Genomic DNA, 16,594 nt, shown 5'->3' on the forward strand with positions numbered 1-16,594 from the left:
GGACAAGGACGACGGCGAGGGGGCTTGGGGAGGCGAACGCAATCAACTCGATGTCGCTGGACTCTGCAGGACGTCGGGCGCAAAGAATACCAAAATGGGGTGCTCAGGCGATAAAAGGAGTGAAGAAAAGGAATGACAATGGCCCAAGGGATTGAACATGACCGGCCTCCCCATCAAGGAGGATGAAATGGAACAAAAGAAGCGACTGACGAGAGACTAGCAAAGCACTTAGTGGTGACTACTAAGCAGTAACGAAGTAGTAGTACCGCGGCTCCCTGGATGCTTGGCAAGGAGAAATAAGTTTGCTTCCCTTCTGCCTTGAATCGAATCTAGGGAGAAGTCGATAGTAGTCGAAACTGAAAGGAAGAAAGGTAGACTCGATAGATGTAACCCAGAATGCAAACCTTATTAGAATTATTCTAGCCCATGAATGATATTAAATAATAATATGATGGCGTCGAGCTTCATTAGGTGGATGGAATTTCCGCCGCCATTCTCAGGCAGCAAGGCTACTACTATCCCGTCCAGAACTCTCAGTCTTCCAACGGCAGCCTTTGACACTGAAAAAATGCCATCAATAATTATCAAGACTCAAGAGTAACTCGGAAAATTAGACTAACAGTTTGAAAACTCAACGCAGGGATCATCAAAGGGGGGCTGCAAAGCCTGCAATATTAATAATAACGATTATTGCACTCCGTAAATGTCCCACTTTGGGCTCCAGACTCCAAAGGCCGCGCGCTCTGGTGGGTCAATCGCGGAAAAACTCGAAGAAGCCAAATAAGAATAGGATTATTATTGACGAAGTAATTATACTTGGAGAGAACTGAAGGTTCTATCCATAGAAGCAGAACTTATCACTTCTAGTTACGTTACTGTGGTCAATGGTCTTAGTGGTGGCTCTTCAAGCCGTGCGATCTGAATCCACAGGATAGATTATTGTGATGTGCGTACAGTGGAGCTCATTATTGCTCATGGACAACAAGCAAGTCTAGATCATAGATAATCATTAGATATATTTTAAACACAGTACGGCCACGAGGGAAGAGGTTACTCTGACTACAGGAAACGTAGATATCCCTTGAATAATAACTAGCCCAAATACTATCTACTTGGTTCTACAACAAAGTTTTCTCAAATACTACTTACTCCCTTACGACAGATTATCACCAGTCTTTTCTCCCGGATCATCTTTTCCTTGGGATTTTATTGAAGGGAGCAAGCCCTTGACAATCCTTCCTTAACGCAAGGACTGGCCCAGGTCTCTCTCTCTCTCTCTCTTCCTGTTATTTTGTTGTGGCGTTTCTGTTCACGGTAGTAATCCATGTCGACGTCATTTTATCCGAGTCCTAGATACAGAAACACACTCTATGACTCCGTGGAGGCCATATACCAGTAGGCCATCAATGCAATACGGGGCGCTGGTTCAATACAAACAGTCCTGCTGTAGTGACAAAGGAGAACAAGAGGGGTCATTTCACAAAAGGCCATGCACTAGGCCGCAGCGGCGGTGTTGATTCTCGATCTGGATGGCTCTTGCGCTGACCGTGCTGGTTCAATGGGCTCCTGAGGTAGCAGCTCGATTTGACGGACTAAGAAACTCTTCTCGTCCGTGAACTGGTCGTCATCCGTGCGATCCATTAGGAATTTAGGCAAGAATTTCAACAAACGGTCCCGATTGTTGATGAGAATCCGTTGCACCGCGACCGATTTGTTAGGATTGGCGACGAATACCTATGCCGCATTCCTCATCAGCAAATCGCCGACTTGCCGCCCATCGTTCGCCCCAGAGCAATACGGAATCATACCTTGAAAACGTGGAACCCTTCGTACTGAATCATTTTGCGATCGTCTTTCAGCAATTGCATGCAGAGTTTCAGATTCTCCCCGCTTTCAACATACGCCATCATCACGCTGTAGTTGGCTCGATCCAACAGAATCTCACCAAGAAGCTTTATACTCTGGCGCTTGGTAACATAGGAACTCGATTGGATCAGTGCATTGAAGCGGGAGAAAAAGAGACCAAAGTTGGTTGTAAGGTAGGAGGTCACAAGACTCTTGTGACGAGTGAGAATGTCCTATGCCATGGTTATTCAATATGACTACCCTGGCAGGGATTTCCTAGCAAACACAACAGGCATTGCTTACCCTAAATGTTGTAAAGGAATCAGCGCTCACTTCGAAGCTGCTCTTGTCGATCCAATGGAAAAATCTCCAAAAGATGCCATCGCCTTTCTGGGGGATATCGGGATTGACTTGTGTCAGTCTGATCGCCTGTTGACCCTCGGTGGACTGATCGTATAGGATGATGGCCGCACACACGTCGAATTTGAGTGCTTCTCTCAGGACGGCGCCACACGGCATTGTGCTCTCGGGTGATTCGTATCCCCGACAGAGTTCGACAATGATCTCCGGACGATTGTGTACAATATAAGAAATGACTGGCGGGTCGCCATTGTTTGCCTGGGCGGGTCGGAAACGAAGGATATGAGAGAATATGGTTTGCGTATCTTTTCTGGCTTGAAAGGGAAGATGACGAAGGTTGCGGGCAAGTTCGTATAGCAAATCTTCGTGGACGGTGGCTTGAACCAGAGCATGTACTTGCTCCGGAGTCGTCTCAGTTTCTAAAGCAGACTGCAGTCAGCATAACAACCTTACTCTTTCATAACATGTACCGATGCGGCGAGACGATGCTGCACGCGCACTACACTAACCTTGAGTGCCTTGGACGATCACTTTCATTTGCGCAAGTTGCTTCGCCAGGTCATCTTCGACCTTTATGGAGCTGTCAGCAAGCTGCAGGTTCGTAGAGTATATGGCATAAACAAAGCAAAGGGACTTGTGAGACTGACCTTGGCAGCTGCTGGAGCTTCCCCGAGTCTTAACAATAGCTCCTTGATTGTTCGGACGACGTCAGAAGGCGGCCGTGGTCGATTGCGCCAGAGGAAAGCCATTTTTGTTAATATAACTAATGTGATATGTATTGGACAGGAAAGCTTGATGTAGAGAAAACAAAGAAAGGAAGGGAGACAATGAGCTATTCAGTACATGTGAAAGATGCAGGGCAAAGCAATTGATCCCTAGCAGAAGAAGGGCAACATACAACACTTGCTCTGTCTCCACTGAAGGAAGCGGTGAGCCTGTACAAGGAGAAAAGAGATAGAGATGAAGATGAAGATGGAGATGGTGGTGGGTGATGACGATGATGCTGATGATAATGAGGTTCGTCTCAGCTCCCACTTGTTATCTGCCCTATCGGTCTGACGGGATGAGCTGTTGTCAGGCGGAGAGCCGATAAACAAAGTACGTAGCCAGCATTGGGCGGGGCAACCAGCGGGTTCTGTGATAACTCAATTTTTTTTTTTTTCTTTTTTCCGATTTTGGTCCCCTCAATTGCTTGAACCCCTCCATCCATATATTTGCATGGTCCATTGATCGCCACGATTTCGTCGAAATAATCGAAAATTCTGGGAATTAGGAGCCCGAAAATTCGAATTGCCGTTGTCAAGATTTCAATAGAGTCAATGTCTGCCACAATTCCCTCAGACCGTCCCCTGAGGGACCAAGATGCCCTCTCAACAACTTCCTCAGACGATTCGGATATCAGCAACGAAGAGGGATGGGAAGATGTTGAGCCTGATGACGAGACACAGCCTGTGATTGGGCTCTTTACCGATAAGGTCTACCCAGATGTACAGTCTATGCTGCGGGAGTCTAAAGACAAGCATGGCTTTGACTTGCGGAAGATTCGAAAGGACTTTGGTGTGTGATATCGATCGTTGGCCTTGGGTTTTCATTATTGTTCTGATGCTCCTAATATGGGCATAATCATGCTTATTTGCGAGTAACCCTAGCTAACTTGTTACGTTCCACATCAGACTTGGATTTCCTCGGTACTATCAAATTGGTCAACTATGTCCGGTCTCAAGTCAAAGCTGGGAACATGACCCCGGATGTCTCTTCGAAGGATAAGTTTGAGGACGAGGTTTACTTGAAGCCGGTCCTTGAAGATGACGCCCTTTTGTATAGCCTGGATGACATCGAAGATGAAGAATCCGCTACAGCCAGTGCCACTGAGGCAGAGCGCCGCGTGATCGAGCTGCAGGAGGATCTTGAACGCCTCCAGAGCCAGTTCACTGAGTATAGAATGGCTGTGCAAAAGTCCATGGAAGAACAGTTGTCGAAGGAAGATGAGAAGTTGGGATCATCGCCCAGCGGCCCGTCCGGCAAGAAGATGAGCAAGATTGAAGAGGCAGACTCGGATTACTTCGTCTCTTACTCGTACAATAGTCAGTCCTCCCCTGGTCTGTCGACCCACATTGCCTTGCTCTAACTGATATATATTTGAAGCCATTCACGAGTCCATGCTCAAGGACGCTGTCCGTACTGACTCCTACCGGGATTTCATTTACGACAACAAGCACCTTTTCAAGGACAAGGTCGTCTTAGATGTCGGGTGCGGAACTGGCATTCTCTCCATGTTCTGCGCCAAAGCTGGTGCCAAGAAGGTCATCTCAGTCGACAATTCCAATATCATCGACAGAGCCAAGGAAATCATCTACGCCAACGGCTTCGGCGATGTGATCACGTACGTATTTCTGCTCCGTCATATTTTCACCTAGCGGAATTTAACATTGAATCAGATGCATCCGTGGCAAGATTGAGGAAGTCACTCTGCCTGTTTCCCAGGTCGACATTATCGTCTCCGAATGGATGGGCTACTGCCTTCTATTCGAGGCCATGTTCGATTCGGTCATCTACGCCAGAGATCGCTATCTCGCTCCAGGAGGACTGATGGTGCCCTCGGACGCCACCATACGTATTGCGCCGTTCGCCGATTCCGAGTTCATCTCGTCGCACATCGCATTTTGGGACGATGTGTACGGCTTCAAGATGGGCAGCATGCGCAAGAACATCTACGACGACGCGCTTGTTCGTAGCGTGCAGCCTGCGGCAATTCCTGGTGATTCCGATGTTTTCCTAGAACTGCCGTTGCACACCATCACCGTGGAGGAGCTCTCGTTCCTGAAGGAGTTCCAGGTTACTCTGAAGGAAGATATTGAAGCCCTTGACGGTTTCGCTATCTGGTTCGATATTTTCTTCATGCCCTCCAGGGATTCTACTGTCCCGAAGGACGCCGTTCCTTCGGAAATGCAGAAACAGGGTTTCGTCGCCTTCACTACAGGCCCTGACGGACCAGAGACGCATTGGCAACAGGGTGTTCTCCTGATCGATCGCGAGAGAAAGAAGGGAGTGGCCCTAAAGAAGGGTCAGACTATCGCCGGCAAGGTCGGTTATCAGAAGAAAGAAGAAGGGTCGCGCTCGCTGGACATCACCATCGAGTGGGATACGCAAGCGGGCGAGCACGGGGCCCAAAAATGGGCGCTCCAATGAGTTATGGCGCTTCATCAAAAGTTCTGTCTATATTGTAATTCATGATTCATGCTTGGTTGGTACCAATATACCGCTCAGAATAGAGAGACGCTCAAGTCCAAAAACAAATGCATATCTCGTGAAGCAACCATGATTGACCCTGCCATCCGTGGCTATGATGAGGATCAAACGTCGTAATCAGTAGTATTAAGTATGATTCACATCAAGATCAAGCTTCCATAATGAAAGGTGTCAAACATGGCGTCTGTGTGACTGTGTCTCGCGAACGTCCCCTCGGTCGTGGTCATGGTGATCACGGTGACGGTGCGAATGGGAGTGCGAATGGGAATGGGAGTGACGATGTCGCTTGCGGGAATGATCGCGAGAACGATCGTGACTCCTTTCCCGGCGATGCGAGCGATGTCGGTGTGAGCTCCTTGGTTTCTTGTCCTGATGTTTGTCAGGCGCGTCAAGGCTGAAGTCTTCAAGACTATCCCCAGACTCCGACGCCCTTGATCTTGACGTTGATCTCCTCCTGCGATGACGCGACCGTTGTCTTTCTGCCGCTTTCAGTGCATCCAATTCTCTCTTTCTCTCCTGGTTCCACTTCTTCCTTTCCAGTTCGACCGACTTCAACTGGCGAACACCCCTCTTCATCGCCGCAAGTGGATCGTTGACACCTAGCCGGGCCCTCTCCCTCTCCTGTCTCATCGGATCTTCATTGCCCCAAACGTCTTTTTCAGGCATAGCATCAGGCGCTAAAACATCGTGACCGGAGGAAGAGTACCAGGGCATTTGGCCAGCCGACTGGCGATACCCCGCCGCATTCGAGAAGCGCATCGTATATTGGTCCTCATAACTCCGGTTCTTGTCAGCTGCCTCCTTCTCCGCCTCTTGATTCTTCTCTACCGGTTTCTGCGCTGTCTCGGAAGGAAATAGATTGATATGCCCCGTACTGTCTAAAAGCGGCGCATCGCTGGTCCTGGACACAGCGAGCTCCTCCCTTTTCGCCAGCATCAACTGAGCATCTTCTCTCGCGAGTCTGATATCGCAATCCGTATCATTTTCACCTGCCAGTCGCCTCCGCTTTTTGTATCTTCCAGCATCCTCTCCATGGGTTCTGTCGCGTCGCGTATCGGACGGAGCAGACAGCGGGGGTGGTGGGGTAGAGGGTCGTTCGCCACGGAGGATTTGAATTCTGCGCTCAGCATCGATTTCTTGCATACGACGTTCCTCTTCCTCCTCCCGAGCCTTGGCCTGAGCCTCGTCACGCCGTACACGGGCGATATTCTCGGGATTGTAGACGTTCCATGACTTCTTGCCCAGGAGGTGACTGCTCAATGCATCAGTATGAGTTGGCCAGAATTGCATGAGAACAAATTCAGAGTGAACTCACAGAGGCATGATGTATCGAAGTACTCTGCGAGCACCGCGTCGCGTAGCATCAACACAAGCGAACTGCCTGTGACACTACCGAAGAGTTGACGAGTTGCCGGAGATCTCCCAAGGTGATAAGGGTGGATCATCATTAGCTTACGCCACACCGATCGGCGAGAACGGAGCTCCACGGGCCGATGTGGCTAATTATGGGAGCACCGGCAAGTCAGCAATTCTGCCTCAGGTATCTATTCTCCGGACTTGTCTCCAACTTCCTCGATCTCCCCGCCACGTTATACACATGCCTCTTACGGAGTAATCTTTCTCCATAAGTTGATCAAGTCTCCTACTTCTTCTACTCCTCGATCAGTCTTTTCAATACATATCATCTCCGGTTTCTACCAACACTCATACAATTTCCATCACATAAACTAGGCTATTCTGACGATCGCCGCAAGCTTCAATCACATTCACCTACTCCTGTTCCTATACCAACACTTGCGTCTCATCGTCCACTGCGCCCCTCAACAACAGGCTCGCAACCATCGCCTCATCAAATCATTCTCGAATGTCCCACCTTTACTAGAACCAACATGTTCAATCGTAACAACTATCCCTCCGTACCGAATCCTTTCTCAGGTCGCCCCTCCTCTCGAGGCAATGCGAGTCCTGGTCAAGGAGGTCCCCCACTTCCACGAAGAGATGGGTATGATACTGGCCATTCGCCGATCAGTGGCGCAGGGTATGGACAATCGCCGCATCAGTTTGACCACGATGTTCAGATGACTGATGCGTATAATAATTCAAGAGGTTATGGAACTCCACCACCCAGACCAGGTTACTCGCAGATGCCTTCAAGAAACCCAGTAGGGGGCAGGACGCCCGGTGCGTCAGCTCAGGTATGGACGCTACGACCTGCGAAGAGTCCTGACAACACATATACATTCGGGAACCTGTAAGTTTTGGATGTGAAATTCGGTTTCTGAGAGAACCAAGCTAACAACAAGCAGGGTTGCCGTCTCAACACAGGACTTCCCGCCCTCGCGCGACGGACTTGACCTTTTACTCCTTGTGAACGATCTCTATGTCTTTTCTGCTCGTCCTCTCGATGGTTTCCCTCCTGGACATATCAGCATGTCGGATCCCCAGCGGACATGGGCGGGCGTTGCTTTTACAGATTCAGTCAAGGCTCAGATATACGATCCGTTCAGTCAGGGTGGACAAGCCTATCTCGGATCAACAGATATTGAAGTCGGCTTTGCTGGGAAAAAGAGGGTCGAGACTCCGTACGACCAAGATGAGTTAGGAAACGCCGTGATCAAGGTAAATACTCGTTTGAATCGGTGATTTTCGCACAGTACTGACTTTCTCTAGAACTTTGAGAACCAGATCTTCTCTCCGGGCCAGAAGATCTTGATGGATCATAAGAGCATACCGCTGCTCCTGACCGTCAAGACCGTTCAGCGGGTCGATCTTACATCGGAGAAAGCTGGAGCTGCTGCTGGAAGCACAGAGACGGACCCCGCCGCGAGAGGTATCTTGACAAGGCACACTCAGATTACTTTCTTCAAGGATGCCCGCACCGGTATCAACTTGAAGCCATCGAATCGTCGCCCCGCGGCAAACTCTATTATCACACCCGACTTCAAGTTCGAAGATATGGGAATCGGAGGTCTTGACGCGGAGTTCAGTACAATCTTCCGTCGTGCGTTTGCATCTCGTATCTTCCCTCCTGGTTTGGTCGAAAAGCTTGGTATTCAGCACGTGAAGGGTATTCTGCTTTACGGTCCCCCCGGAACGGGTAAGACCTTGATCGCGCGGCAGATTGGAAAAATGCTGAACGCGAGGGAGCCCAAGGTCATCAACGGTCCAGAAGTGTTAAACAAGTTTGTCGGTCAGTCGGAGGAGAACATTCGAAAGCTGTTTGCCGATGCAGAAAAGGAATATAAGGAAAAAGGCGAGGAGAGTGGGCTCCATATCATTATCTTCGACGAGCTGGATGCTGTGTGTAAGCAACGTGGCAGCGGAGCAGGTGGTGGCACAGGCGTTGGGGACAGCGTGGTCAACCAGCTGCTGTCGAAACTGGACGGTGTTGACCAGCTGAACAATATCCTCCTGATCGGTATGACCAACCGAAAGGACATGATTGATGAAGCTCTGTTACGGCCGGGTCGTCTCGAAGTGCACATGGAGATTTCTCTTCCGGATGAGAAGGGACGTACTCAGATTTTGAAGATCCACACCCAGAAGATGAGGGACAACAATGTCATGGATACAGACGTCGACCTGGCCGAGCTCGCGCTACTTACTAAGAACTTCTCTGGCGCCGAAATTGCTGGTCTTGTCAAGTCTGCGTCGTCGTTTGCTTTTACCCGGCATGTCAAGGTCGGTACCATGGCCGGCATCAGTGAGGATGTCGTAAACATGAAGGTCAACAGAGCCGATTTCCACCATGCGCTGGATGAAGTCCAACCCGCCTTTGGTGTGTCAGAGGAAGAGCTCTCGAGCCGTATCCAATACGGCATCATCCATTACTCCCCTACAATTAACGAAATCCTGAAAGAAGGAGAGCTTTTCGTGAAGCAAGTCAGCAATGCTGAGTCCTCGCCCCTCTTTTCTGTTCTGTTGCATGGTCCCACCGCCAGTGGAAAGACTGCTCTGGCCGCTCGAATCGCGATTGATTCCGGTTTCCCCTTCATCAAGCTGATTAGCCCTGAGGATATGGTCGGCTTTAGCGAAATGGCCAGAGTTCAGTACATCAGCAAGATTTTTGATGATGCTTACAAGAGTCGTACAAGTGTCGTTGTCGTTGACAATATTGAGAGAATCATCGATTGGGTCCCCATCGGTCCTCGGTTCAGCAACACTATCCTTCAGACCTTGATGGTCTTCCTGAGAAAACAGCCTACCAAAGGCCGACGACTGCTGGTCCTTGCCACCACAACGGAGCGCGCTGTGCTCAAACAGTTGGACATTTACAACTCGTTCAACTCAGATATCATGGTTCCCAACGTGATGACGTATGATGAGCTGCGTTATATCATGGAGCAGTCCGGAGCATTTGATGCCGCCGAGATTGAGCAGGCCTTGGGAGAAGTTGGTGGCATCACCGAAGATAGAACTATAGGTGTTGGCGTTAAGAAAGTGCTTTTGGGTATTGAAACGGCCAAGCAGGACCCTGACAAGGTGGGCCGTTTTGTCCGCGTCATCAACCGGGCAATTGAAGAGTGAACCTTCCAATAGACTTTTGCTTTCTGATGCGGTGGCTCGTTGTATATCGTTCATAATCACTTTTATACATAGTAAAGATTATCATAGCTTTGGGAGGTGACATGTACAGAACAATATTATCCCTCAACGAGCCTCACCAAATTGCTCAAATGGTGATGCCGACAACCAATGTAAATATACTGTCCAACATAGCATGGACCTCAATTTACTCCGGTCTGAAGACCATGCACCGGCTGAGGGGGATCCCTAAGGGGTACTCCATATTTCAAGGCAGTAACATCCCTGGCACCTCCATCTCAGATATTCATCTGTCCTCGGTTTAGATGTTTTCCATTCCTTCCATCAATGCATCGTGCAGGAAATCTACTGGCTGAGCTGAGAAACCCGTAAGAAAGCCTTGATCGAAGGGATTACCTGAAGGATAGAGGCGCTGCGATCTCCTTTGTGCTTTTTAAGCTGCATGGCACTACCCATTGTTTATTGATTGGATGACTCCGGTGGATAACGACACGAATCGAACCTGGTGCTAGTAGGATTTGGCAAGGGAACGCGCTGAGAGAGGATGAGCTGCTGTCAACAATACTTCTCTATCTCTCGCATCAAGGCGAAAGAATTACCGGGACCTGGCTGCAGCTTCCCTGGACGTCTCACTGTTCCAGGACGCATATGTATGCCTTGACGGAGCTTGAGGAGCGATGGATGCTCTGTCTGTTAAGGAGATGATGTTTGCTACATTCAACGAGTGTATGGGTCAAGAGGGAAAGCTTGAGGAAGAGAATACGGATCTTCCTACTAGAACTCACACTTGAGATACCTATCATTCTGACGCTCTGTGGGTCTTGTTCTTTACAGGGAATGAGGATCGAGATGGGCCAACGGAGTCCAATATAAGAACACGCCTTTTAGATCGGAATATACACATCGAATGCTTCGGAAACAACAGTCTGACCTTGAGCTGCGAGCATAGGATATGATAATTAATTATTCAATCCTGGCACATCGCGTTCGACAATGTCTTGAGAGGATCTATTCACGTCCGTGACTATTTCGCAAGAGTCATACTCCGTAGTGGTCTTCCGGTTTCAGGTCATCCTGATTCAGGGGTAATCACATTATCACCATCCACTTTATATCAACTAGTCACATCACATTCTACTAGTCCAGTTGACTATTGATACGTAAACTTAATTTAGGGTCTTATGTGCTCTATTGCATCATTTACATGATATTCCCATTAATCCTTTTTACTGTCTAGAGGTGAATTCCTCACATGTTTCCTCCTGGTCAAGTGACATGCCTGGACATCTGACCGTGGACCTTTCCCTGGATCCATCGCTCGCATCCTTCCTGACTACTAGGTAATTCACATAGCTACAACTGACGCGTACAGAAACCATGGACTACTCTTCTACGCGAGAGAAAACCGCGCGTTTTCCATCTACACCTTAGCCAGACTCAGAACCTGACTACGGACGTCTCAAGAACAAGCTCTACAACTTCATCCGGCACCAATGGTTGCTACAACCAGCAAGCGAATTAATGATTGCTGTATCTACGCGCCTGTGATGCGCTCCTCCAAACGCGTCCGAGGCGTATTTTTGATGCCCAAAGTGTCCTTGTGTGCCTTAGGGCCGCACGCACCTTGTCCTTGGGCTCGTCCTCCCGCAAAAGCGGCAAGGAGAACGATCCGAAAAAGGACGGCGGAGCGGAGACAGGCGGTGCGAATACGTCCGCTGGCGGAAGTGGAGTCGGCGGAATAGAGGGGGTCGTTGTCCCTGGCGCATCCCATGATCTTGATCCGTGCGGAATGTCAGGAAGGAGACCTTGATGGTTGTGCGGGTCTTGACAGTCATGCCTTTGCCTTTTTATCTGGATATTAAGGCCGCAGGGCGTCCGGAATGTGGACCAGCTCGCGACAACCCTCTTTGGGCACTGAAATAGCCTGATCGCAAAGCCTGCCCTTTCCGTCCGTTGCGGTATCCCCTCCCTGGAGAGGCAACGGCTGAAGCTTGCATTTGCCATCTTCTGTGTGGCAAATTGTGAGATTTTGATTATTCGTTCATTTGGGGCCTGGCCAGGTGCATTTCCAGCCACTGCGGTTGTCAGTATAAATCTCCAGCATCCGGATCAACCAAGGGGCAGATGAAACTGTCAGCGCAGAATGACAAGTCCGTTCAAGTGGTAAACCTTGAATATACAATAGAGTGGTCAAACCCACAAGACATATATACCTCCCAGGACGCATATTGACAACAAAATTCCCAGATTCGAAAAAAAAGAAAGCAACCGCGCCGATCCCATTCCTACCCAGTCATCCAATTCTGAACCCAAAGTCGTCACTGTCGTCAAAATTCGAGTTATCCAAGATCATAGGCGCCATATACACAGCTAGTTTTCATCGTCAAAGGTGTATTTCTTCGCCGCTCGTCGGTACTCCTCAGGATATGCCTTCTCCGCCTTGGTTTTTAACGCACTAGGAACACAGTTTCTGTCAGCATTCTCTATAAAACACCATAGATACTGACTTCCCGAAATGCATCTTGATCCTGGCCATTCTGCCCCTGCCAAGAATATGCACAACGGCGGAGCGCGGCGGAAATCGAATCCGCGTGGGCGGAGCGGAAACCAACGACGATCATAACGCATGGAAGAGCCAACAGGGAGAAAATGGCTGGAAACTCACTTCACACGTTTTTGAGTCCACTCAAGGTCACTCTTGGTCTCTCGAGCAATCTTGATTCCCTCTGAAAAGTTGGCGCGGACGCCCTTGAGACGGCGCTGAGCGAGGGCTTGTAATTCGAGAAGCTCTCGCTGCTTTGCATTGAGCTGGCCGGATCTGTTGTATAAACGATATCAGCACCGACTATTTGCAAATCGGACGCAAATGAGTTCTATGTCGACTTATACTCACGTTTGCGCCTGCTTCGCGAGTCCTCGATCCAATGGAGTCGGGTCGAAAACATCCTGCATACGGTCACTCAGGACTTCCACGACGTCGATTCCCGAATAAGATGCCGAGCTTGACTCATAGTCGCCGCTGAGAGCTCCGCTGCCATAACTGAAACCAGAGACACGACTTCCCGTGGTGGTGCTAGTGTCAGAAATGTCTGGGGGTGATCCGGAAATGCGACTGATAGGAAAGAGGCTGGCCGGAGCCGGTGCTTTTGATGGCACATTGATGGGAAGTGCAGCAGGCTGGTAACGCTGGGTAGCCATTCTGATATGATGGGTCGCTCAAGAGGGAAGGTTTGACTGAAGATTGCGCAGAACAGGACAGCGAGGAGTCGACCACGGAGGCGAGCACAAAGGATACTTGATGCACAAGGAGGAACTCTATGTGCTCAGAGGGGGAAGATGTGTAGCAATGTGATATGACTGAGATGAGGGAGGAGAATGGTCAAGCTTGGGTTGAGGATAGGACCTGGCGTGAAGGAATGGAAAGGGAAGAAGAAGGAAGATCCATGATGAAAGAAAAGCTGAGGGTATTTATAGCCCTTGACGGAAGGTCATCCATCCGGCGGAAGATCCATTGAGGAAGTCCATTGCTCACGGAGAAAGGGGGAAAGGGGGGGTGGGGAGAGGTCGAGGATGATGTGATGGCGGATTGGAGTTTCCAGGCATTTGTCCCTTTCGGGAATCTCTTCTCCTTTCCCCCCTCAACCTTCGACCTCCCAACTCTTCTTCTTCCCCCAATCCTAACCTCCCAATTCCGCCTGTTACTCAATCTCTGGCCGCCAATTCGCTCCTGTTCCCGAAACGACCCCGCTTGGGGTGGAAAGACGAAACTCAAGAGAGGAGATTCCGATACACGGAGACTGGTCCAGCCCTCCTAATGCTCCTCCATACGGATCACCTTCCGCTTGTCTGTGGCAACGATACAATCGGGCATTGAATTTCTATGATAATCAATTTTCCGCGGTGTGTCTTGGGCTGTAATGGAGACAGTGGAGTGCAGGCCTGGGTGAAGAGTGACTTGAGGTTATAAAGATGCCAATTCCCGTGTCAGCGGAAGCTCCAACTAATTTCTTCCCACCTTTTTTTTAGCCCTTCATCTTCCTGCCGGGTCTTCTTACTGCCATTCGATATCTCTTCCTCGTTCTTCTCTTCGCTTTAATAAAAGAATACACCGGTTCTGTCCGTTTTCCATTTTCTCAGTCATTGACTTCTCATATTGCATCAAAATCAAGAGGCTGGGTGGCTGGAAGAAACAACATGGATGTCGACTCGACGAGACCCTAGTAAGGTGAGGGTTGCATGACTACGAGACCGTCGAGAAGCAGCAAAAACAAAATACTCAACCCTATGCTGCCACTGGATTTGCAATATTTGCTGCTCTTTCGATTCCGAGTCGAACTCTCTAACAATCTGTGGGAAATATTTTGCCGCCCAATTGATATAATGCTGCCACTCATGTAGGAGTGGTGCTTGTATGTGAATGGTAACAAAACCCAATGTGCTTGGAGACACTCAGAGATCTTTGCTCGCGAGTCTTTGGTTGTCTCCCTTCTTTTATTGATTCACACTTGTTGTTCGGTAGGTCTCACAAGTCATCCTCGTTTAACTTGAGGAGAAAAGCGATGACCGGCTGACAGAGAAAGCAGAATTTTCGAAAAGAAAATGTCGATGATCACAAGCATTGGACATCATTGCATGAATTGACGAAAGGCAGACAATACCTGTGGAAATAATTCAGGGATGCCTTATCGAAGCACCCAAAGGTGCCTTGCCTCGCTTTCAAACCGGGAAAAGGAACGGATGCCGCCCAAGAGCCATAGCCCGGTGCGGGTGTTTTTCATCAAGAAGGATAAAGATCGTGCAACCAACAAAGTTTAATTCGTCTGTTCTCAGTACGACGAAAGGCCTCGAGGATTGTCCAAAAAGGTTGGATCCTGTGATGATCCAACGATCTGCCTATCCGCGGCTCTGTGCCATCGTTACCTTTGAAAAGAGCATCACATCATTCAAAGAGAAGAATTTCAGACAGTGACAAGCGCCCTAAACGCCACCAACGTGACTGCATATGGAGGGAAGTGGATCTGAAGAAAATAGTTCTCTGAGTACATGCAGGTTGCAGACAGCAGCAGGGTGAAAAGGGCCATCCGATCGTTCTCTCGAAGACCTAGAAAGGTAAAGGTCTGTCGAACAGCAGCCGTAATTTTCATACGGAACATGAGGCCTCAATGCGACATTACAAAATACCTTCGCTGCTGACCTGACCACAACGTGAGAGTGACTTGGCACTCCAAACGAAATGATTGCATGGCTCCCATGCGCTTGGGATCAGCACCACTGAAGTCCAGTCTTCATTCGCTCTGATAGTAATGTGGTCATCGTCATTACTCTACAAGTTTGGTGCCTTACTGCAAATGCCTGATGCCTCATGTCTTCGGCTAGGCTGATCTTCATCCTTTTAGGACGATAGCAAGTGTATGCCTGAAAAAGGAAGACAACATCATGCTGAAGGCACTAACGATCCTGTTTACCCGGGTAGTCAACTATTTGGCCGACCGGATTGCAGGTGCAAAAATGAGGCCCAACGCATGACAGAATTTTCTCATTCCCAGTAACCAGTACCGGCTGTCTTTCTCGCTTCTTCCTTTTCGATGTCCTCTTGATCCTATCTTCCTTATCCCAGACGCTCATGGAGACGGTACTCAAAGAAGGGCTTGAATGTTCCCGAGGCCGGCTGCACTTTTGCTGACTCTGGACCATTTCCACCCAACTTGATCTATCTGGCTTTACCTGAGTTGTCGGTTTGACGCGGCCATGGGAGCGTTTTCTGTCAATTTGGGAAAGAAATTCATCTACCGGCTGCGTTCGCATTGGGCCAATATTCTCTCCGAGGTCTGTGTTCTTGGATGGAGGCCGTCTGTTCTTACGGGCTAGAGCATGCAGGAAAGGTGCTTCATCACCAGCAAGACGGGCTCTTGTACCCTGCGAAGACAATTTCAATTCCACTCAACAATCCTAGGTTTACTCGCCCAACATGCAGCTTGGAAGGAATGAATGTGGGGTTGGGTCGAACTCACCTATCGTTCGTTTGCTTTCTCACCGCCACAAGCAGGCCCGATGCCTGATACAGCTTCAACCAATCGGCTCTCCAACACGCTAGGTGTCATGGATAAAGAAGACAGCCTGATGCTAATACCTGTTCCTCTTGCTGTTTTCTAGAATACAGTCGATCGATGACAGGTTTATTTGGCTCTTCAACAAGAGAAACAAGCAAAGAGTGAGATCCAACAACAACTGTACCAAATCGGGCAGGGCTCTGTGTTTGGACAGGCTGCAGGCTATCTAGAACATATATACTAATCTGGGGGCTTGTTCACATCGCGGTTGTGTGGACGCTCTTCCAGCCCCGAAGACCTGAGTTCAACCTGTTTGATCTAGGGCAAGAAATTGAACAGAACCTATAATCTGGCCATCTGACCAGGATCAGTGTTTTCGCTGAATGGCCATACGCGGCTGCAGTTCTAACCTTCTGTCGCCTACAGGTAAGAGATTCGGTCATGCTATTGGTACAGCTGTTTGAAATCGCGTACAGAACTGGTAGGACGAACGTCAGTCCGGACTCAGCTGACAAGACTAGGTATCAGTCAGTCCGTGATCCCCA

The 16,594-nt window shown here is 49.2% G+C and overlaps 5 protein-coding genes across 5 annotated transcripts; 2 read left to right on the top strand and 3 right to left on the bottom strand.

Moving 5' to 3' along the window:
- Positions 1-1,494: 1,494 nt before the first annotated feature.
- CDV56_100424 (Mo25 family protein) lies at positions 1,495-2,954 on the bottom strand (the record flags this gene model as incomplete). Its single annotated transcript, XM_026754043.1, has 5 exons — positions 1,495-1,734; positions 1,809-2,078; positions 2,149-2,624; positions 2,715-2,796; positions 2,853-2,954. The coding sequence occupies 5 exons, from the start codon at positions 2,952-2,954 to the stop codon at positions 1,495-1,497; spliced, it is 1,170 nt and encodes a 389-aa protein (XP_026616955.1).
- A 570-nt stretch (positions 2,955-3,524) lies between these two features.
- On the top strand, positions 3,525-5,394 carry CDV56_100740 (protein arginine methyltransferase RmtB; the record flags this gene model as incomplete). Its single annotated transcript, XM_026754359.1, has 4 exons — positions 3,525-3,762; positions 3,879-4,289; positions 4,351-4,588; positions 4,644-5,394. The coding sequence occupies 4 exons, from the start codon at positions 3,525-3,527 to the stop codon at positions 5,392-5,394; spliced, it is 1,638 nt and encodes a 545-aa protein (XP_026616956.1).
- A 197-nt stretch (positions 5,395-5,591) lies between these two features.
- CDV56_101056 (uncharacterized protein) lies at positions 5,592-6,777 on the bottom strand (the record flags this gene model as incomplete). The annotated part of the gene is made up of 3 exons (XM_026754675.1): positions 5,592-5,823; positions 5,876-6,706; positions 6,770-6,777. 3 exons carry the CDS (start codon positions 6,775-6,777, stop codon positions 5,592-5,594), a joined length of 1,071 nt encoding a protein of 356 aa, XP_026616957.1.
- A 566-nt stretch (positions 6,778-7,343) lies between these two features.
- CDV56_101326 (AAA family ATPase SEC18) lies at positions 7,344-9,981 on the top strand (the record flags this gene model as incomplete). The annotated part of the gene is made up of 3 exons (XM_026754945.1): positions 7,344-7,705; positions 7,761-8,073; positions 8,125-9,981. The coding sequence occupies 3 exons, from the start codon at positions 7,344-7,346 to the stop codon at positions 9,979-9,981; spliced, it is 2,532 nt and encodes an 843-aa protein (XP_026616958.1).
- A 2,388-nt stretch (positions 9,982-12,369) lies between these two features.
- CDV56_102024 (KxDL motif-containing protein) lies at positions 12,370-13,197 on the bottom strand (the record flags this gene model as incomplete). The annotated part of the gene is made up of 3 exons (XM_026755643.1): positions 12,370-12,454; positions 12,665-12,817; positions 12,893-13,197. The coding sequence occupies 3 exons, from the start codon at positions 13,195-13,197 to the stop codon at positions 12,370-12,372; spliced, it is 543 nt and encodes a 180-aa protein (XP_026616959.1).
- Between the last annotated feature and the right edge of the window lie 3,397 nt (positions 13,198-16,594).

This window comes from Aspergillus thermomutatus (genome assembly GCF_002237265.1).
Source record: "Aspergillus thermomutatus strain HMR AF 39 chromosome Unknown NODE_31, whole genome shotgun sequence".
NCBI classification, from domain to species: domain Eukaryota; kingdom Fungi; phylum Ascomycota; class Eurotiomycetes; order Eurotiales; family Aspergillaceae; genus Aspergillus; species Aspergillus thermomutatus.